The sequence below is a fragment of the Agrilus planipennis genome, unplaced genomic scaffold, assembly GCF_000699045.2.
Source record: "Agrilus planipennis isolate EAB-ADULT unplaced genomic scaffold, Apla_2.0 scaffold15, whole genome shotgun sequence".
In the NCBI taxonomy this organism is placed as follows: Eukaryota; Metazoa; Arthropoda; class Insecta; order Coleoptera; family Buprestidae; genus Agrilus; species Agrilus planipennis.
Genome location: NW_020438871.1, coordinates 470,244 through 493,859, shown reverse-complemented (window position 1 = coordinate 493,859; position 23,616 = coordinate 470,244). Strand labels below are relative to the sequence as shown.

Here is a 23,616-nt window from a genome sequence, read left to right as displayed (position 1 = left end):
CATGCTGGCGAAACGTTAGGAAGCAAATAATACACTACGGTTTTTAGACATGAATCAGAACAATATCAATTCATCTACTGAAAGCCTTTACGAACATACTCCGAATTAACCATCTCTTACATGTAGAAATACCCATAAGGACAAGAGCGCGGCTTAAGAAAGGATTCAATTTCACATAGTTGCGATCATTATATCTCAAAATGGGGAATTTCAACATTGTCATAAAAGTTTTTCGCAATTGGTATATCATTCCATAACGCTCAGAAATTCGTTTGAACGTTATAGTCTGTTTTAAGTTTTGTTGGATTAGATCAGCGTTTCCTAAACTGTGTTCCGTGGAACCCCGGGGTTCCGTGGAGATTACTAAAGGGTTCAGACCTTTCCTTTCCTGAATTTCAAGACAAACCAATAAAAATCCACGCCCCTTGAAATTAAATAAATATAATCCTAATTAACCATCGCTTCCATTAACCAATGCAGTAGGATTTACAATTTAAATTCCATTTAATAATCTTATTTTTAAGTTATGTAAGGAACCACGAGTTATTATTTGAAACAAACAAGTAATTATCATTTTTATCAGTCCATGTAAGTAACGTTGCACTAAACCTATACACTATTGAAGTAACCTAGTGTTTCCACAATAAAAATGCAGATTAAAAAGGATTTCATCTATCAGGAAGTTTAAGAAATGTTGGATTAAGTAAAGAATTTAAAATTGGAGTAACGCAAAAGTTGCGAATCAGCAACAGGGTGTATGGATAAGTCGAGTGATGTGACGATGTTTTTTACTTTATCTTTATTATAAGCAAAACATTCGTTAAATGTCTAAAAAAAATGTTTTGAAAACGAACACGTTACGCACGTATGTATGTACTTCCAGGTGCTTCTCTTTATTTTAGTTGCTGTTTTAAACTAAATTTTCATTTGTTTATAAACAAAGTTCGGATCGGCACAGTTCTAGGCAGTACAATAAACAGGAACGCTGTGATTGATTAATTCTTAAAATATAAACAACGATAAACTACAGCGAACTGACCTTGTTTAGTGTGCACAAACTGACCACCGAAATAAAAGGTAATTTTGGTGTATTCCGATTTAAAACCAAAATAGCCTCAGATTCTTCTATTTCTTTTAATCGATATTAGAAAAACTACAAAATTGAGATCGTATATAATGATAAATACGTAAGCATAAACACGTTATGAAATGTTTATTTAGGCGAAGTTGAAATGTCTAAAAATAATGGCCATTAGTTTACATTTTTCTAAATTAAAAAATAAACGCGTGATGTTACTTCGCGTGCAGTATATAACAACCTATTTATTAATTGATATCTTAGATTTTTAATTACTAATCGTAATGACAATAAGGGATGATGCTTGTATTATATTTATGTTGGTACATTGTTAAAAAATAGTAGTTATGTATGTAATAAATGGTTTGTCGGATGGGTTAGTGAACGATTTTTAGGCTTCGTGCTTCCGACTATTTGGTTTTTCGGTTTTGTTTTTGCTGCTACAAATACGACCTTAATCTTAATCAAAATCTAATGCTGGCCGACTGGGGTCAGCAAGGGTGCAAATGGTCAAGCTTATTTCGTTACAAGAGAAAGGAGGGGCGCCCCTTCGGTCATTAGTACACTATACGTTTTTTGTTTACTTTGCCAAAGCTTTAATTGCTAGAAAATATCTGACCGGGTCTTCTCCACGCTCCTTATAAACCACTTTAAACTCCACTGACGATGATCTTACCTTCTTGTAATGGACTGCTGCAAGCGATGCAATAAACCCCTAATAATTTATTGTTTACTGGAACAAATCACGTATACGATGCTGATACAATGTTAATGAAAATACAAGAATGCGATTTTCATACGATTCCGGATATTATTTTCATACACAGAGAGAGACCGTCCCTGGTACTGTGTGACGCTGCTTCTTAAAGAAATATCAAGTAACATCTTTTCTCAGAAAGGAGCGGCTGAGTAAACATAAGAGTAAACAAATGTATAGTATACAAGCTGTACAAGAAAGATGGCTTACTTTCCTAAATTTTATTTTTGTTTCCTATGGATGTACCATGCCTGGCTCTTTAGCAGTAAAGTAACCGCAAAACTCTAAACGTTAGTAATACCCCCAAAATTTTTAAAAACCCTGCATGAAATTTCAAAATCCTACCTTCACCGATGCACTGCATCTTCGTTTCACCAAGAAACCACAATACAGAATCATTATTAATCTGAAACAAAAAAATATAACAAGATTTAGTCATGATATTGGTCTATCTAGTTCTTTAAGTACTTTTACATTATTTTGTTTAAATTAAAACGCTGCTTGTAACAAAATTATGACAACATTCTCCAAATTGTGGTGGTTTTAATAAAAATTAATAAATAATGAAGTAATAACACATACAGGTATTATTCAAATATATGCGAAGCTTTCACAGTAATTCGCGAATTATATAGTCTCTGTAATAAATAAGTACTAACCAACTAGCCTAAAATAACTAAACTAAAACTTTTGGATATTGGTACAGCACGAAAAATCCTGGATTCAAAATAATCTGAAAAAGGCATTTCTATTTGAAAAAAGTTTCTGTCAAAATAAATCATGAGATAAGGGCGTAGTGTAAATAATATAAAAATGTTATCAACATATTATTTATCCGAACATCGTACATATATATATTTATATATATTTTGATAGATGTATTTTTGGAGTTTTTATAATTGTGTGCGTGTGTTGTGTGCTTATGACGATGACGTGTAAAATAGACACATAGACTCGCAGTGTGCGAGCAAAGGCAGCATCGGCAGGCTAGTTTTCAAATTGTTCATACTAACGCGATATCTCAATAACGAACATGACGTAATAATGTAAACACCAACATCTTAGTTTATTTTAGAATTGATTAGTTACTAAAGAAACACGCGAACTTGGCGTTTGAACGTTATTTGTGAAATTCGCATTGTCCGTATTTTCCGAATGCTAATTACACAATACATGTTCTCATGCGTCTTGAAAGGCACCTTATTTTAATAGAATAATTACCGAAAAATCAAATCAAATACAGCCGCAGAGCATTTAGATCAACTTGTACAAACAACACTTGTTTCAGGACAGAATCAGAATAGCGACAGGGACGGACCACACTGAATTTATACGCACGCAACGCACAAAATATGTCATAATACATATTAATATAGGGTGTCAGCTCAAATTAAAAAGTACACCCTGACAGTTATATAAAGACATATAAACACTCTTTGTAATATAAAGCAGAGAACAAAATCGAAATGTAAAAATATGCATAAATGCTATGTACTTGTTCCTGCTTGGTTTCCTTGTATTTTCACTGCAAAATGGACCTCTATATTGGCTTAAATTTCTCCGACTTTTGGTTTTTAAAATTACATTCCCAAAAAAAAAAACTAAATGTGTAGGTAGACAACATAAAAATTTTTGGTAATTGTTTACTTTAGGGACCACACCTACGAAATTTCTTGAAAATTTAATATATTGTACACGTCCTAAACCAAACCCACTTGGTTTCATTCGTGGTTTATTTCTCGATCGAATCAAAGTAAGTGTTTTTCTTAATTTAATTTGATATTTTAAATTTTTGCCTTACAATTCATAATATTCTATGACCTCCAGGCATTAGTAGGTTCTCTACAATTCCATGTTTTCAAAGTCGATCGATACCCTGATATAACAACAACAAAATCCTAATAAAAATTGTGTAACATTATTGTGTCAGCTTAAGTGATAATCAGTAATTAAACGACCTATCGATTTATTGATTAGTTAACTGGTATAAGATATGGAATCTAAGATTTGAATTTATATGTATGTATATGAAGTTGAAACAGTTTGTGTTGTAATCAATGGGAAATAGCGAGTGCTGTTATTTCCGAAGATAATAAAAATGTACGGCGGCTCTAAAAATAAAAGTTTGCTTTGTTGTTTTGTTTCTTCAAAGATTGTGCCAAGATAAACGTCCGTATCGTTACATTAATTAAAGGAAAACTTTGTTAAAACGAGTTTTTTGTTGCTGAAGGGGTAAAACAAACATCGTACGTGTTTCTTTCTCCGTTTGGTTGTAGTAGTTCCTCGCTGAACAAGAAGAAAACTGCCGCTTGTTTGTTTAACGAGTAATAGGGTTGTAATGGGAGCTCGAGTTTTTAATTATTTATTTTCACTGAAAACAATCTCTTTTCTCGTTTACTTTTTGTGCTTTGCAGAAGAATTTTTATGAGCGACAATTTTTTTAAACTCATTTCAGAAAAGAAATTAAAATTATCGATAATTTTGCCTCAAATTTTTTACAACTCATCCTGAGAGTTAACTTAACGATGGGACCTGCACCCGGTTTCGATTCGGTGGGTGATGATTTGGATTGCAGTTTTGTCTTGTCTTGTCTTTAAGATAAGTCTCGCCTATAGGCAAAGACTTACTTGCAATATTCTCGCACAATTACAGAATAAAATGAAATACTGTTAGAATAATTCTTACAAAAATAAGAACCGATTTCGCAAGAACAAGACCAAGGGGCCGAACTGTAAGACTAATACCAAGTCTAAATGCTCTAAAATAAGACCAAGACTATATTAGTCTTGTCTTGACCTTATGTTTCTTCATCACTAGATCCGGTACTCGGCGGATCCAGCACTCTTTGTAGGTAGGTTCCGTTCGAATACCAGATAAAGGTTGATTTTCACTATACATTCCGTTTCCATTCCGTATTCGTACCGTAAACGTTCCGTAAATTATTGTATTAGACAAATTACAGATTTGTTGATTTTTTGAACCAGTACATGATGATTGATTTGAGATTGGTAAGGGTGGTATTTAATAGAAAGCACATCAGAATCAGTCATAAGATTGGCCACAAGCCACAAAATCATACAGATAGGCTTTAAAGCATGTCTGATAAATCAATAAATCCATTCATCTGTTTCCATTTCTTTGTGAATTGAAAATAATACCGACAATCATTAAATATTCTTCAGATCACATCTGTATACTTGCAATCAGTTTCACATTACCTGATTCTATGTATAAATAGTCTACTGATACGGAAAGGAAACAACGCTCAAGTGTGAATATTATCAAATTGTGTGGAATGTTTACTTTACAAAATGGATAAGTGAGAATCGACCGTAATGGTGTCAGTTTTTTACAGTGGCGGGAACCCACTTGCTCGGTACCCGGCAAAAATACTTATCCGGTCCACCTTTATGTAGAGTTAATGTCAGTTTGTTTTCCTGTTATACTTTTAATGCGTTACGGAAGGTGTAATTCTCATGATTCAGACCAGTTTAATTCGATTCGTATATGTTCGAAATCTGGTGTTACAGGCGAAGGATCAGGATACCGTCGATAGAGAAGGGTAGGGTATTACAAAAAGGGTCAATAAGAAGTAGGCGAGATATTTTGGTAAGAATACAGTTAAGCATTTCGGGAAATGCGAAGACTACCTCAGAATAGGAAAAAGTGAAGGTGCATGTCCAATCAGTCTTAGGACTGACGACCCTATTATGATGATGAGGTCTTGTCATGCTGACATTTCTACTTTTGATCACCTGTACAGTTCAGTAATGCAATCATGTTTTAAACGGTAACTATTAGATAATATAATTACCTTACAAATAATTGTTTATTTTGATTTACGTAATTTAATTATCAACAAATTAAGGTGTCGCAATATAATAAAATATTTTAGATACTGCAGAATGCTTTCACTGTCAATCAATTTTATAATTATTACTTGCAAATATATTTTACAATATAGGTACATGCGTTAGTTATACTGTTGCGTTTGAACTTGAATTTTCATGAGCGTGCTTTTTGTGTTTAGTGAAAAAAGTAACCTTCCAATATTTCTCGTTCTAAACCATCTCGAATAAACAAATGACGTCAATATATAATAAACAAATAAACATGATATATGCATGTGTTGTGTAGATAAAGCTGTTTATTGTTGTCGACATGAGTAAGTTTGGTTCATTGAATCTATATTTATCTTCGTCTTGCACACTCAGTTTTAGCATTACGCTTCTTTCGCTGATTCTAAGCGTATAACGAAATCTGTCGGTAAGTATTACATACATATTTTTATTTGTATGTGTTTGTGTTGGTGTAATGTAATGTACACACGTCTAATGCGTTGTTTAAAGTCTACATATATATCTATATCCAAGGACTTGTTATAGACATCCTACTACCTAATACATAATTGTAATAGATATATTTTAATATATAATAGATTATACGATATACGACATAGAAAATAAAATTTTTAAGTTTTATAAGTAGGTAGGTGTAATAATACAATAAAAGTATTTTCACGGTTTTTTGTTATATGTAAAAAATTAAAAAAGATCGGCGGAAATGTTACATGAAAACAGTGGCGGCGCATCAGTATAATATACCAGTGGGCACAGTAGTTTACGTGACCGCCTTCGACGTAATTNCCGGGGGGGCTTCATTTGTAGTCCTGGTTTAAAAATTTAAAGTCTTGGGCCGCCCGCCACACACGTAAAAGAAATCTAACTGATTATTAAAACAATTTGTAACAAACTGTAATAAGAGTAATAAGAATACAGACCACTTCGAATTATTTTATAAGATTCTGTTTTGTTAGGTACATTGAAAATGATGATAAAGAATGACTAAATTTAATTTTAAGGTCTGAAAATAAATAAAAGGGTGATTTATGACATTTTCAACTGTTTTTTGTTACACTGACTATGTTTAAAAAAACCTGTTGACATGTCCGGGTTCTGGACTCTAAAATCCGGGGTTTTCACGCGTCTTGCCCTGGTTTCCAAATTTTAGAGATGGCAACCCTATTTGGGACTCTTCAAATGAGTGACGTTGTGACACATTCGCTGTGACTATTTCCGCATCACACGGATGACGGATTCGTGTTACTCATTAGCAAATGGAAATCAGTTTAAAAAACAACTAGATGCGGAATATCTATAATCATAAATGAATAGCAACACGAGTATGTGTTAAAGTAATATATTGATAAGAATACCAGACGTTGATTGTGATTTCGGTTCTATTAGGTCTTATCTGCACGCCAGTAGATGGAGTCAACTTTTAAACAAAGGATTAAACCAAATCGGTTGGTTTATTGAGGAGCTTCAATGCCACTGTCCGATACATACGTCAAGCTTATGGTACCCTTCTTTTGTGTTGCTTGGACCCCAATGCCCGTCTCACCCTGTCCACTAGTTGCGTATGAATGCTTCACTATCTTCATAAAGTCGTCAGTACTAAGACTGGTTTGACACGCACCTCCACTTTTTCTTATCCTGAGCTAATCTTCGCATTTCTCTAAAACTAGAGCAACCCATATCCTTAACTATTTGCGAACAGTAATCTAATCTAGGTCTACTTCTACCCTCCCAGCTCCCGTTTCTGCCTCTAATATGTGTCTGACTAGACCTTCATGTCTGAGAAGGTGTCCTACTAACCTCTCGCCTATTTATTATTGACTTCCATAGTGTCCTCTGTTCTCTTACTCTTTCTAATACCTCTTCATTTCTAACCTTCTCTGTCCACGGTATGCTAATCATTCGCATCTAACACTACATTTCGAACACTTTTAACCTTTTCTTTTCCTCCGCGCCCACTGTCCATGTTTCGCACCCATACAGCGCCGTGCTCCAAGCATAGACCTTTAACAACCTTTTTCGAATTTCCAAATTAACAATTCGCGATCAAAGTGACTTCTTTTTATTGAAGGCGACTCGACCCTGTGCTATCCTCTGCTTTATATCCCTGCTACTCCTTCCGTCCTGACTTATCTGACTTCCTAGATACCTAAAATCGGCCACTTCTTCTAATTTTTCGTCTCCTATGTTTATATTCGCTCTTTCCCTACTTTACCTTCCCTTGCAGACCAGTATTTTTGTTTTACTTCGATTTATTTTCATACAGTACTGTTTTGTCAATACCGTTTCCACTTTATTGAAAGCTATCTGTAACTCCCCCTTGCTAGATGCTAATACTGCCATATTGAATGCTTATGAAACAGTTAATTTATTGTACAGTACATTATACAAGTGTTTGTTGTTTGGAATGTGATTAGAATAAAAAAAAATGTAACGTGCTGTATAGTTATGGAAAATATTTATGTATTTCATTTTTCATAGATGGTATTTTATATTTCTTTAAGGGGTCATTATGTTCACACATGCGTCATATCTTAGTTTGCATATCGTCACGTCTTCGGGTATAGAACGTGCATATTTTGCAATTTGTACTTGTTAATGTTATTTTAGTTCGTCTTTTTAGGTAAATGCACTAAACAGCTGCAGAATGAAATGCTTACGGTGTAAGATACCTAGTCGTGCACAAAACTAATAACTCTGACTAATTTCTGTATAAATATATAAAAGAAATGATACTTTTGTTCCCGTACATTCAAAGCAAACAAAACGTTTTCCTATGAGAAAGTCGAGCATTTGCACAAACAAATGCTTCGAACTAATACCTAAAAAGTAAATAAGGCAATTTACCTAATTTAAAATAAGAGCTTTACCTACCGCCCAGTGCCGCCTTTTCAAGTGGAGAGGGGGGGCAGATCGGACGGCTCCCTAGGGCATCAAACTCTAAGGGGCGCCAAACGCCACGCATTCGGAAAATGTTCAACATTTAAAAATTAAAAAAAATAAGTATAAATTTATTATTTTTTTCAAAGCTCGACAACACTAGTCTTACAAAAGGCACTATCAAAAACTACCCTTCAGGGGTGCCATAAGAGCTAAGGCTGACGCTACTATCACCTTATGCACAATTAATTTTTGCTATTATAAATGAATACTTTAACAAAAGGAATAATTATAATAAAAAAACAAATGGCAATTCGTAGAATATGAATGTTGCACGAATTGCCCCTTACAGTTCTGAAGAGAAGACAAGCACGAAGAATAGATTTAATGTTATATTCGAAATTGGAAATTTAACTGAAAATGTACCTATCTACAACGTTTTATATTGTTTAGAACGTTCTATTAACAATATTAATTTATTGGCACCTTTGCTTTTCACCAGAACTATTCAAGTGATTTTTGTTGATGCATTGTAATAATTCTCTTCGTCTGTAACGTAACATTATTATATAAAACTGATATGTGGTTTTCACCATATACATATGAGAGTGAGGCAGAAAATATCAAAAACTGACAGATGCTCTTCAACTTTGACCTTCCTTGGAAATTCAATATCCCAAGATCGACAGCTCTATCGATGATTTTCAATTTCCATTGAAAAATTAGTTATACCAAAAACTGATACAGCTTCAACGAGAATCTGATACCGAACTTTACTGCTATAGCTGGCGAATTAAATTGAACCTCAAAAAATAGTATTTCTAATTATCATCATCGTAAGGTCGTCATCCTAAGACTGGTTGGACACGTACCTCAATTCTTTTTTATCCTGAGCTAATCTTCGCATTTCTCTAAAACTAGAACATCCCACATCCTTAACTATTTATGAACAGTACTCTAATCTAGGTCTACATCCCACTCCTCTTAACTCCTGTTTCTGCCTCTAATATGTCTCTGACTAGACCTTCATGCCTGAGAAGGTGAACTAACAACCTATTTCGCCTATTTCTTATTGACTTCCATAGGATCCTCTATTCTCCTATTCTTTCTAATACCTCTTCATTTCTCACCTTCTCTATCCACTCTACCATTCGCATGTAACACCACATTTCGAGCGCTTCTAACCTTTTCTTTTCCGCCGCGCCCACCGTCCATATTTCGCACCCGTACAGTGCCGCGCTTCAAACACCCATCTTTAACAAACTTTTTCGAATTTTTAAATTAACCGTTTGCGATCATAAAAATGACGTCTTTTTGTTAAAGGCCCTGCTTTTCCATTCTGTAATATTTCTAATAAATATTTTTATTTGATATTAATAATACATATATATCCATAAAATCTATATTATGGGACATGGTGTTAGTATTCCTTAAGTATTTAGGCGGTATGTGCCTCTTTTTCGAGAGAAAATCAACGGTTTCTCCGTCCATGCGTAAGTATAATCTGTAGATACATATACATATGTAATGTATATAGAGCTTACAGTAAACATGGCTCGGCACAAACAAAAATTTATTATTGTACAATGCTGTAGCCCATCTTTTCGCTGTTTAATCAGGCACAGAGTCCGCGGTCATACTAAAAAGCCTATCCTGATGTATTCATATTCTAAACAACGCCACGTTTGGATTTGGGCAAATACACACGACAAATATACACAAAACAAACGGCGATTAAATATGTATTTCTCCGAACCACATTTCCTTTGTTTATTCTTAATTCTGTTTGACTCTTTTTACGCTTCTCAAAACCTGATTTTGAACGGCAATTCGGTTGTCGTTTTCTCTTTGTGTATCCACATCTTTCGACCAACAGTACAGACATACAAACACCAACTATGGGGACTTACTTATTATTACTACTTACCGATACATATCTGCTCAAAATGATTAATATTATTATGGACACAATTTTGTAGAACAGAAATTAAATGCAACTAATCCTAAGTTATCAAATATTCTGATGGAGGTAAATGACATTGAGCATGGTTCTCCAGAAAATTAATAAGAAAGGACCCTCCCCTAGATCTTTACGGAAAATGGCCCTCTGTCAAGCTCTTTGAAACTTTGGATTGTGGTTGTTCTAGATCAGGTCTTAACTGACGCTAAGTCGTAAAAATTGATCTTTTTGAGTTGCATTTTTCCCTAAGGACATTCAAGGTACAATTATGTATGTGTTGATGTAGATATTATATCTATGTCTATTGCATATTATGAACGTATCATGGTTTGGGACTAGGAATCGTAATGCACTCTGCAAGGGTGTAGTACACCTCAACGTTATAATGTACGTATGGGGAAAGTTGGTGTACTCAGAGGTGTAATGTGATAAGTGACATTTACTTCCTAAGTCAACGAACGATTTGCAGTTGACATAACCATGATATTTTAAATTTCATTTACGATTTTATCTAATACCTACGAGTTACTTATCATCATATGCCTAGCGCATTCGCCAAAATTTAAAAAAACGCCATATTTATCTATACGTATTTAATGTACAACGACGACCTGAAAGTTGAAAGGAAAATTCATAATTCCAGGAGAGAAATTAATTATTATTGATTGGAGTTAATTTTTGAAATAATGAAGACCGAACCTTGACAAGAAGAAACAGTTTTTAATTATCACTTTTAAATCCTCTTTGGAAAAGCTGAAGAAGAGGGGTTAAGCTCGAAAGTAGCCTTTACCCTCGACATACCGCCATTTCCCACTCAGCTTTCCTCTTGTTCATTCTGATTTGCCCGTCATTTGATTGCTACTTCACGGATCAGTAGACATTTTATTCTTCGACAAAAACGAAAAGTCCTCAATATTTATCCCTCTCTCCGCGATTTTTTACCAGACCTTGTTGTTCAATTAAATTTCATTTCATTCGAAAACTTCAGACCTTCAGTGTGAACGTATTTTCAAACCAGCACTATTACTACTACTACTATTATTATTGCATATTTTTGATTGTCGCTCCAGCGGGTTATTGAAATATATAGATAAAATGCTAGCCTGATGTCAAACTGGCACTACACATAGTGTATCTCAAAATGGAAATGGCATAAAGAAATATTGTAAGGGCTACAATTTGTAGCTGAAATATGGTACTTTTATTAATTTTGTCGCTAGTCTACCAAGCAGTATAGCTGTTTTGGAATCAGCTCGAAATTAGATTGACGACAAATTAGCTACAAAATTATAGCCCTTTTACTCTACACCATTTCTATTTCGAGATACACTATGTGCAGTGTCGGCTTGACGATTTTCCATCAGTCATTTTTCGCTGGATAACTGGAGGATAGAGTAGAGACAAAATTGATAAGAAGTACCATCAGTCAGCGACAAATTCTACTTCATTTGTAGTTCGAGATATGTATGTGTACTGCCAGCTTGACGGTTTTCCAATATTTGTCAGCTCGAGGCTGGATTCATGACACAATTGGTAAAAGTACCATCTTTCACCGACAAATTAGCTGCCCTTTCAGTACTTTTCTAGCCCTTTTCTATTTCAAGAATCAAAGTACACTTTGTTCAGTGCCAGTTTGGCTGTTCTGTCAGTCGGCTTTCGCTAGACAACTAGAGGATAACCTAGAGACAAAATTGATAAAAGTATCATCTTTTGCAGAGAAAAATTACAGCTCTGACAGTATTTCTCTCCTCTGTTTACATTTCGAAATATTTACGTGTAGTACTGTCAGCTTGACGGTTCTCCAATACTGATCTGCTCGAAGTTGGACTCACGTCAGGATGGGCAAAAATACCACCTTTCATTGACAAATTAGCTACAAATTGTACCCCTTACAGCGTTTTTCTACCCCGTTTCTATTTGGAGAACTGAGATACCCCATGTTCAGTGTCTTTTGGCTGCTCTATCAGTCGGTTTTCGCTAGAAAACTGAAGGATAACCTAGAGACAGAATTGATAAAAGTATTATCTTCTGCAGCGACAAATTATAGCTGTGACCATATTTGCCTTCTCTATTTACATTTTGAGATATTTATGTGTAATACTGTCAGCTTTTGACGGTTCTCCAATACTGATCTGCTCGAAGTTGGACTCACGACACGATGGGTAAAAATACCACCTTTCAGAGACAAATTAGCTACAAATTGTACCAATTACAGTGTTTTTCTACCCCGTTTCTATTTCGAGAATCGAGATACGCTATGTTCAGTGTCAGTTTAACTGCTCTCTATCAGTAGTGCGTTTTCATTAGACAACTGGAGGATGACCTAGAGACAAAATTGATAAAAGTATCATCTTTTGCAGCGACAAATTATAGCTCTGACAGTATTTCTCTCCTACATTTACATTTCGAGATATTTATGTGTAATACTGTCAACATGACGACTCTCCAATAGTAATCAAGTTGGACTCACGACACAGTGGGTAAAAATATCACTTTTCAGTGACAAATTAGCTACAGGTTCAGTGTCAGTTTAGCTGCTCTCTATCAGTCGGTTTTCGCTAGATAACTGGGGGATAATCTAGACAAAACTGATAAAAAAATTATAACCCTGATGACAGTATTTGTCTTAGCCATTTGTATTTCGAGATACGCTGTGTAGTGACCGGCTAGTTCGACAAATTCTTAAATTTGATAACAAATTAGCGACAAATTATAGTGCATTTTATTACAAATGGGAAATATAACATTGTCGTTCTAGTTCTAAATTTATAAATGAAATTGTAGCACTAATCTAGCGTGCTGCATATCGAAAGGAATGTTCAAACGATAACAATGTCTGTAAGAGCTTTGGAGCTTTTGCTATGGCTACATTTAGACTTTAACCTTAGCCCTGATCTAGAATGCAGAAATCTGTGGGTGAATAAATTTCAAGTGTAGAGACAGCAATAAAAAGCTGCATTGATGGTTTTGTTTACCTTCTTAATGTATTTGTAGATGACTGAATGCATTAGTAGTTCTCCAATGGGTTGCTACGCAAACAGTAACTGTGTGCTTTACTTTTGAAATTTCCTTTCGAACACAGACTCTACGACGTAGGGTTGATTCGTAATGTTATCTAAATCCAAAAGGATGCAGCTGAATTTATTTAGGTCGCTAGTACTTATATGCTTATGTATGTATGCATGTACATATATATATATATTCATTATTATTTTATCAACCATGACTAGAATTTTGCGATCTAATTAGTTGTCAGTAAAAGTTTTAGTTTCGATTTCATTCGACAAGAGTAAGTTCAAGAATGAACAGGAAATGAACATTCTTATGGAATTAGTTATTAGGATCAAGCTTTTGGATTTCACTGTGTGGACCTATGACCACAACGAAGCATATGTTTGAAGTTTGAAGGACGTTGCTCTAGTTTGTCTTATTTTGGCTACCAGTATCAATGCAATTAACTAAGCGTTCGAATCTTCTTTTGACGTTTGAATGGAAAGGTTAGTAAAAAATTTGGGAGATTTGATTAGAGTTCAGGAATGTATGGAGCTTTCTCATGGAACATGATTTTTACAGTATGGAAAGTATGACGCTAATTATTTAAGATGCATAGCAGTTGAAGGACGTACCTACTGAAGTTTTCTTATGAAATCAGTATTTGGTATTTGATCGTGAGCTATGAGCTTTTTGGTGACAACGTAAAGAATGAAAGGTTATTTTAGTTTAAGAGAGTAATTGGTAGTAGTGTGTACGCGCTGAGATGTGATGAAGGGCTGGTTAGAACTGAAGGAAATTTGGCGATTGCCGGGAAAACTTCGGCTGGCGGATGAGTTAAGGATGAGATGAGTCAGCAGCAGAAGGAATGTAGCAGTTAGCAGCGGACGGGAACGGTTGTGGAAAAGAAGTCGACAGGTCGGCTAGGCAAAAGAAAAGCACGTGTACCGTGGGAAATGCACTTGGCGGCCGGTATATTTGAGAGAATTGACCGGTACCGGTGACGGAAGGCGTGGTGGAAAATCGCGCAGTCGCTTCTTGGTTGGTACAGACAATGCGCCGCCCAATCGCAGCCCGGGCCGGCGCGCCCACACAACACAACACACATTTTATTCCTTCTCCTGAAACTATCCGAAACCGAAATAGTAAAACAAAAGTCAAGAAACTTAAATAATGCCGCCGGTGCAGCACAAGAGAGTTGTGCGGGGAGCGCCGAGACGCATACGCCCCCGGAACACACCCGGAGTACCCAGGCACCATCGACCAATGTTGCACCGTTGCATCGAGTTTCTGAAACTGACACGTCTTTCTCCTTTTACTCCTCCAACTCCTCTCGGGACTCTGATTTATCCCTCGTTTCTTGCGAAAAGCACGCCTGTGTCTTTCTTAGGCTAAACAATCCGGCGCGGCGCATTTCACTCAAGCGAAAAGTTTCGCGAAAAAGAAAAACGCCAAAAGCCCGGGACGCTTACGTTCCTGTTCTGTTCCTCTTCCCTTCCCTTTGCCTATACCTACCTACCTACCTACTACCTACTACATCAACCCCCCAAACCACCTCTTCTTCTTTCCCAACTTATTTATCGACATTTCGAACTTGCCGCATTAGAATGTGCCAAACTTGGTCCTTTCTATTTCCTTAACACCTCCAACTAGAAACAACTTCAAACTATAAAGCGACCCACTTTGTTACATTTTTCTACTGCAATCACCAACACCCAATATTATACATACATATACAGAAGAAACATAAAAAAAATCATTAAACATAAAGAAAAAAGCTTTTTATTAGCAAATATGCCAAGCCATTATCCATCAACTGTCTATTGTTTTTTCACAGATGAAAACCTAAATATTTTATATAAAACATCATCAATGCTGATTGGAACTGTGGAATCCGCCAATAAACTTAAATTTTTCTAAATATTATTTTAAATAGATACTATCTACCTATATTTTAAATGAAGCAATGTATTCTCTTGTCAAATTGACTAATTTGGATTGAAAATGGTAATTGAGTTCGGAAAAATTGAGAAAGCGTCGAATAAGGACATTCCGTTTGTGTCAATGCCCACTTCCGTTGAATAAAACTCTCCCCTGGTTTTAGGACGATATTTACGAATCTCTTAAACCGAGAAGACACAATTTTTTGATATTCGTGGTTGCAGAAATCGAAAATCGAGTATCGGCGCGGAAGCCTTCGAGTGCGGCATGTAATTAGCAGCCGCGAGATTGGGGCTGTAATTGCTTGCCACCCCCATTGGCGACTTATCATGAATGTAAATGGTTTATCCTGATCTTTTCATTGCTTTTTTTCCTTAATTTATGTTCTTCGACTTTAATCCAGCCGAAATGTGGTTTGAATTGTGAAACACTTACTAAGAATCGTCGTTATAATTTCATGGAACAGCCTTCTCCGTGTTTTTAATGTTGTTAGTCGCCGGTAAGGTGGAACATCCTCACTGCTGTCGCTCGCTCCCCACTTGTATTTTATGTGTATATTCATTCACTGCACGCTCGCAATATTTTTTAAAGGAAGCTTGTTTTATTTTCTTCCAACGAATGCCACATAATCATACCATCACCCCCCTAATTTAAATGGCCCTGACACCGCTATCGGGCGTCGCAACACTGATGGCGCGTATTAAGTAGAACGTTACCCTCCAACTCCTTGTAGGTATCATTTCTTTTCTAAATGAGTTATTGGTCCATATCGGGATACTTAGATATATCTATCTTTTACCTTTTCTTTCACTTTTCACTTCTATTTCTTATACTAAATACTCTTTTCTTCGTCGAGTATACCTAAACCACTACCAATTTTTCTTATATAGGGTTGTTCGGAAAGTCATTTCGTTTTTTCCCGACAGAGGATTTAATTGTATTCTTTTGCACCCAACTTCACATTTAAGCCATATAATTTTTATATGCTTTGAGAGCTCATATAGCAAGGCTTGTGTGTGAAAAATTCCAATTAATTCTACGCAGTAGTTTTTGGTTGGTGCCCTTTTAAATATGGAGAGCGATAAGCAGCATTTTCGACATATCTTACTGTTTTACTACAGAAAGGGTAAAAATGCTGTTCAAGCCAGAAAGAAATTGAATGATGTGTATGGAGAAGGTGTGTTGACAGTACGCCAGTGCTTGGTTCGCTAAATGTCGATCCGGCAATTTTGATGTCGAAGATGCACCACGTTCGGGAAGGCCGGTTGAAGCTGATAAAGACGCGATAAAGGCATTAGTTGATGTGAACCGACGAATAACAACACGTGAGATCGGATTGAGGTTAAATTTATCAAATTCAACAGTTTATGACCACTTGAAAGGCCTGGGATTATCCTCGAAGCTCGATGTATGGGTTCCCCATGTTCTCACAGAGAGAAATCTGTGTCGCCGCATTGACGTCTGCATTTCGCTTCTCAAACGTCACGAAAATGATCCGTTTTTGAAGTGCATTATCACTGGGGACGAAAAATGGGTTGTATACAACATCGTCAAACGTAAGAGGTCATGGAGCAAAAAAGATGAACCGGCTCAAACCATTTCCAAAGCCAATATTCACCAAAAAAAGGTGATGCTGCCTGTTTGGTGGGATTTTAAAGGAATCGTTTTTTTTTTTGAGCTTTTACCGGATAACACAACGATTAATTCGGAAGTCTACTGTCATCAACTGGACAAACTGAATGATGCACTTCAACAGAAAAAGGTCAGAACTAATCAACAGGAAAGGTGTAGTGTTTCATCAAGACAACGCGAGACCTCACACAAGTTTGGTCACTCGCCAAAAGCTTTTACAGCTTGAATGGGATACAATGCTACACCCACCATATTCTCCAGACCTGGCACCATCGGATTATTATTTGTTCCGGTCACTCCAAAATTTTTTAGACGGTAAAACCTTCACCTGAAATGAAGAGGTCAAAAACCTCCTACGAAAACTGTATTTCATTTCCACAAAAAAAAACGAAATGACTTTCCGAACAACCCGATAGATACCTTATCAAATACGTTATTGAAAAAGTGCACTGTTTTTAATCTATATCTGAGTTAAAATAATTAATAGATACAATTTTAATTTCACCTAATGTGTGGAGATTGGAATAGTTTAGCTTTCTCTTTTGTATCTATGTGTTCAATTTAGAGTAGTTTATTCATTTTGAAAGATTTATGTTTGTTCAGTGTCCTTTTCCATGAATTTCGGCTCGTTCGTCTTTTACTTAATTACAAAATGCAGCGTGTCCTAATAATTAACAGCGTGTAAACATATTATTCTATAAATTATGCAAGACAAACGAACGATTCCGTTACTTGAGGGTATAAGCAACTTACCCCTCACTTAATCAATACTCATGCCGACTGATGTTATTACGGAAGCTGACAAATGAACTGATTTACGGTATGCTGTTCCACCGCTTATGCAATTACACGATAAACAGATGATTCAGATAAGCGCTTTAACTATTGGCAGATATCGTAATCAGGTGCCTAGTACCTCTGTCTGATTAGCTAGGCATCTGTCTACTTAAGTGTAGGTATGTGATTTATCAAAAGAAAAATAACGATATGATAAAGAGAGAAAAGGTGATTTGTTGTTCGCGTCAGCAAAATAAAAGTTGGGTACGATGAAGAATGAGAAGTAAAATATTATTAAAAGTGAAAAAATCGAACGGTTCGAATAAGGGCCCATCTGTAAAAACAAAGCCGCATTCAACTTTTGCTGTTAAATGGGGCATAAGAAAAGCAGCAACCGAAGAAAAATTGCGTAAGCAGCAACCATAGTAGAAGCAGCGTTTGCAAAAAAGGGCCGGGAATATGCGTCAACGCCAACGAGATAAGAGGGTAATTGGGGAGGCCAGTGGTGGAGAGTCCGCTAAAAGGTCCTCATTTCTCACAACTATCACAATAGCGCCTCTGTCGATTCCTGCCATTTCTCCTTCTTCAATCAAGACTACATACGTCAAGGAGATAATCTGCCCTACGCTCGCCCTTGCCTTCTTATTTACAATTTCAAGCGTCACGCCGCCGACGACGCGCCGCCGTCACCGTACGGCACGACGATAGAAAAGTTTGCCACTTAAGAAACGCATAAAGAGGGTTAAACATTTTCTTCCTCAATTTACTCTCTCCACACTCGACACTTCCCACCCTTATACGAGGACCGTTTTATAAATTTTCCAACCAACACACCCTACTCAATTAGCTATAGTCTGACGCATTTAAAGTGGCGCTTCAGGTGATAAAACTGTCAACAAGTGACCGCCCCCTGCTTACGCCTAGCTCGAATTACCTATAATATTATGACGACATCGTCCAAATCAATCATTGGGTAAACATTCATTTATCATCATTATTATAATAGAAAAAGATCAATAGAGGCAAATTGGAGAAGGACGACCTGCTAAATATTCAACTGAAAGAGTGCTTAGTTCTGAAACTATATGAGACTTTCTCAAGAAGAAAGCGAGAAAGAATCAAAACTAGCGTTCCGGTAGGATATGTAGCCTACAAGGATGAAATTGCTGGTACTAATAATAACTCACGGGTTAGGCTAGGTTAGGTCCAAATCAATAATTTCAAATATCCAACTGAAAAAGTGCTCATTTCTGAAATTATTTGAGACTTTCTCAAGAAGACAGTGAGATGTTTTGAAGAAACAGAATCAAAACTAGCGCTCTGAAGGATATGCACCTAACCTGCAAGGACAAAATTGCTGGTACTAATAATAACTCACAGGTTAGGTTAGGTCCAAATCAACAATTTCAAATATCCAGCTGAAAAAATGCTCATTTCTGAAATTATTTGAGACTTTCTCAAAAAGATAGTGAGATATTTTGAAGATATGCACCTAACCTGTAATTACTAGTACTAATAATAACTCGCAGGTTATTTTTCAGTTGTACGTATGGGTAGTTATTAGATGAGCAGTTTTCGTTTTATAGAAGATTGAATGTTTGATACTTAATAACACCGTGAAAAATTGGTGGAAAAAAGTTGGTAGTATTATGTAAATGCATGAGAGGAGTGAGAAGAGCGACGATATGGGAAATCCACACACCTCCGGTCGATTTAATCGGTCTCTGGACACTCGTCCATTTAGGATAAATTCTGTGGAAAGCGTCTAAGCCCGTTGCCGTTTTACGAGTCCATGTCGTTCGTTTCGTTGCGAAAAATACTTGAGAGTGTTTTCAACTGATAATCTAAGGTCCGTACAATAAACTTGTTTGACCATCTATAACTCTTGAGTGGCTGTGTCTATCAAGTCGGATTTTCTTAAAATCCAAAACTGCGAAGATAAAAAGGAAACAGATAAGGTGCAGACGTGGATGTGATTTAGTCAACCCCACTGGTCATTTATTCTATTTAGAGGATAATCTGGATAATAGGCCTAAGTTATCTTCTACAGGCCATTTACTCGTTGCCTTCAACCGACCAATGGAAATGGGGAGGATATTTTGTTATGCTGACCATTTTTAACATTTTATGATTCACATTATTACCCACTATTTTGTATGGATCGACTTATTTTCTTATACAAATCCGTTTATCTCGAAAAAGAAGAGTTTAACTTTTTATTATACTGTTCTGCGTATCATCAAAGGTGCAATCATACGAATAAAATACCGAAGCATTAAAAAAAAAAATGGTTAGTATGATGTTTGTGTTTCAGGACGATGGCATTATGGAGCAAGAGGTAGATGCAGATGTTGCAATCAATTTATCAACATCGCAGAGGCCTTCAGCGGCCACAACGCCTACAGGGAGTGTAGAGCCACCGGAAGACGTAGAGCAGGTAAGTCAATATTGATTGAATACCATTTTCGATTTTATAGCAGGTAGATATCTATAAAGTCAAAATTATTGAGGATTCTTTAAACGGATGAACGAAAAACGGCAGTTAATTACAAACAGAACAGGTCACCAGGAATTGGAAAGCATTTTTTCCTCGTGAAAGCAGGAAGATATTAAATAAAGTGGAGGCAGTTTGGAGAAACAGAGTTCTCATTTTCAGTCGAAATTAGCGAACAACTCTGGAGAGGAAAGCCGATAGAATCCCACAGTTTTCGCGTTAAATTGTATTTAAAACCACTTTTTAATTTTGACGCAAAGAAGTGAAGGTGCCAAATGAACAGACGACACCTGGCATTTGTTAAACTGCTTAATTAAAGTGCGAGGCGAAAACAAAGAATGCGAAATTAGCTTCATTTCTAATTATACGGCGCAAATATCTTAATTTCGAAGTACGAAAAATTTTATCGAACACATCTATCAAGCAGAAAGCTCACTTAAATTATAGAAGCGGAAATCCAGAGCTTGGCAGCTCCCCTCTTTTTGCAATTAGACGTTGATCATTCTTTGCACAGCCTGTAAAATGCAAACTTTTACAGTAGCTGACGTTTATACTTACTACGTATACAAACTTGTTATTACATACAATATACATACACACGTTGGGAAGACTGGGAAAGGATGGGATACTTTTTATAAAAAAATTTAATTTACTATTTCATCATCATCATAAGGTCGTCAGTCCTAAGACTGGTTGGACACCTACCTCCATTCTTTCCTATCCTGAGCTAAACTTCGCATTTCCCTAAAACTAGAACAACCCACATCCTTGACTATTTGCGAAGAGTAATCTAATCTACATCTACCTCTACCCCTTCTAACTCCTGCTTCTGCCTCTAATATGTCTCTGACTAGACCTTCATGCCTGAGAAGGTGTCCTACCAACTTATCTCGCCTATTTTTTATTGACTTCCATAGAGTCCTCTGCTCTCCTATTCTTTCTAATACCTCTTCATTTCTAACCTATTCTACCCACGTTATCCTCATCATTCGCCTATAACACCATATTTCGAAGGCTTCTAACCTTTTCTTTTCCGCCGCGCCCGCTGTCCATGTTTCGCACCCGTCCAAGGCTGTACTCCAAACATACACCTTTAACAACCTTTTTCGAATTTCTAAATTAACCGTTCGCGAGCATAGAAGTGGCTTCTTTTTATTAAAGGCGACACGACCCTGCGCTATCCTCTGCTTTATATCCCTACTACTCCTTCCGTCCTGACTTATCTGACTTCCTACATATCTAAAATCAGCCACTTCTTCTAATTTTTCGTCTCCTTTGTTTACATTCGCTCTTTCCCTACTTTTTCTTCCCTTGCATACCAGTATTTTTGTTTTACTTTTGTTTATTTTCATACAGTACTGTTTTGTCAGTACCGCTTCTATTTTATTTAGAACTATCTCTAGGTCCTCCTTGCTAGATGCTAATACTGCTATATCATCTGCAAATCTAAGCATACTAATCTTTTGCCCCTGTATATCTATCCCTACTGTTGTAGTGTAATGACATTGATCGCGTCTTCGATGTATAGATTAAAAAGTAGCGGTTTACTATTTAATAGAAGCAAATGATGAGGAAATCGTAGATAGAGAAGATTAGAAACGAAGAGGTATTAAAAAGAATAGGAGAACAGAGGACTGTATGGAAGTCAATAAGAAATAGGCGAGATAGGTTGGTAGGACACTTTCTCAGGCGTAAAGGTCTAGTCAGAGGCAGAAACGAGAGTTAAGAGGAGTAGAGGTAGACCTAGATTAAATTACTGTTCGCAAATAGTTAAGGATGCGAGTTGCTTTAGTTTTAGGTAAATGCGAAGATTAGCTCAGGATAGAAAAAGGTGGAGGTGCGTGTCCAACCAGTCTTAGAACTGATGACCTTATGATGATGATATAAAATAGTCCTACTGAAGGAAGATAAAATAAAAATCAGGAAATATCGTGAAGGGTAGTAGTACAGGCACTGTAAAAGAGCAACACCCCCATTTCCATATGATATTATCCATAACATTTAAACTAACAAGTGCTTACTTCTTTCATTCTATTTTTTTCTATTCTTTATGTTTAATGTCAATACCTCAATCTACGAAAAATAAAGGAAAGAAATTAATATTGCTCCTACAGTATCGACCCTGACGTGCTGATGTAAGCATTTGTTTGCGTCTGTGAATAAATTTTCTTTTAATACATGCTTGTTTCTTTTAACACCATTTCAAAACAAATGAGAAGAACACTCACTAATTTTAACTTTTAACCGTTACCGAATAGTAGGTAATCATTAATTTTTTTTTTTTGAGAAGACGTCAAGAATTACCACATACAGTAACTACATATTTTTAGAATTGCACTTTCATTCGATAATGCACAACACAAGTGCCTACTCTGAACAAATGCAATTCCTAGGGTTCTATCTCGTTGTGCAGGGTGTTAAAAAAGTAGCTCTAACAATTTTATGGAGTTAGTCTAATTTTTATGAACTTCACTGTTAAAAAGTAGCAATGAAATAGAAGTACTTTACCATTTTCAAAGTGCATGATTAAAAAATGGTGAAACTTATTTTTCATCTGATGTTTCATATTTCTTTACTGCTGTTTAACAACTTTGCCAAATTAAGTTTTGAATATATGTCTCATTAATTAATTAGATATCATATTTTATTGTCATTTAATAGTGTAATTCCTGAAGTATACCTTAACAAATACTTAAATAATTAATTCTGTACGTTTTCATTAAGAGGCAGAAGCAAATACTAACATTTCATCTAACGCTTAAAATTTATCTTGTGATGTTTCATAAAACAATGTCCAATATTTTCGTACATATAACAGAAAATATGTTACACATCTGTGTAAAGTATTAGCTAAGAATTTATTCACGTGGTAAAAAATTATGAATTAATAATCACGCGAAAAGTTGGAGTGTTGCTAAGTAAGAATATATATGTATGTACAAATGGCGGTAATTTTTCAATAACACTGAGGCGTAACGACGAACTGCCACTGATTGCGACTGTTTTACTTTGTACTGGAGACATCTGGCCCAAACTCTTTCAATTAAGATGAAAAATCCGACCGTATTAACCGAACGGACGCGGGGGAAAACCCTCTCTCTCACAGCCTTGATTAGAAAGGACACTGTCCCGATCGATCCCGTTCGCCCCATTTCGGTTTCTTAATATTCATGTACGGAGAACGAGCAGTTGGCAGCCTTTTCTTTTGAACTGTTTTTATTGAACTTGAATAATACATTTCTATTGGTT

At 36.0% G+C, this 23,616-nt stretch overlaps 1 protein-coding gene across 1 annotated transcript in view; it reads left to right on the top strand.

Annotated features, from left to right (window-relative positions):
* Window positions 1–23,616, top strand: part of LOC108735237 (forkhead box protein P1) — an 84,001-nt gene that overhangs the window by 14,571 nt on the left and 45,814 nt on the right. The window contains exon 3 of the mRNA XM_025978357.1: window positions 20,188–20,310. Coding sequence (XP_025834142.1) covers window positions 20,188–20,310 — 123 coding nt within the window. The remainder of the gene's footprint in view (window positions 1–20,187; window positions 20,311–23,616) is intronic.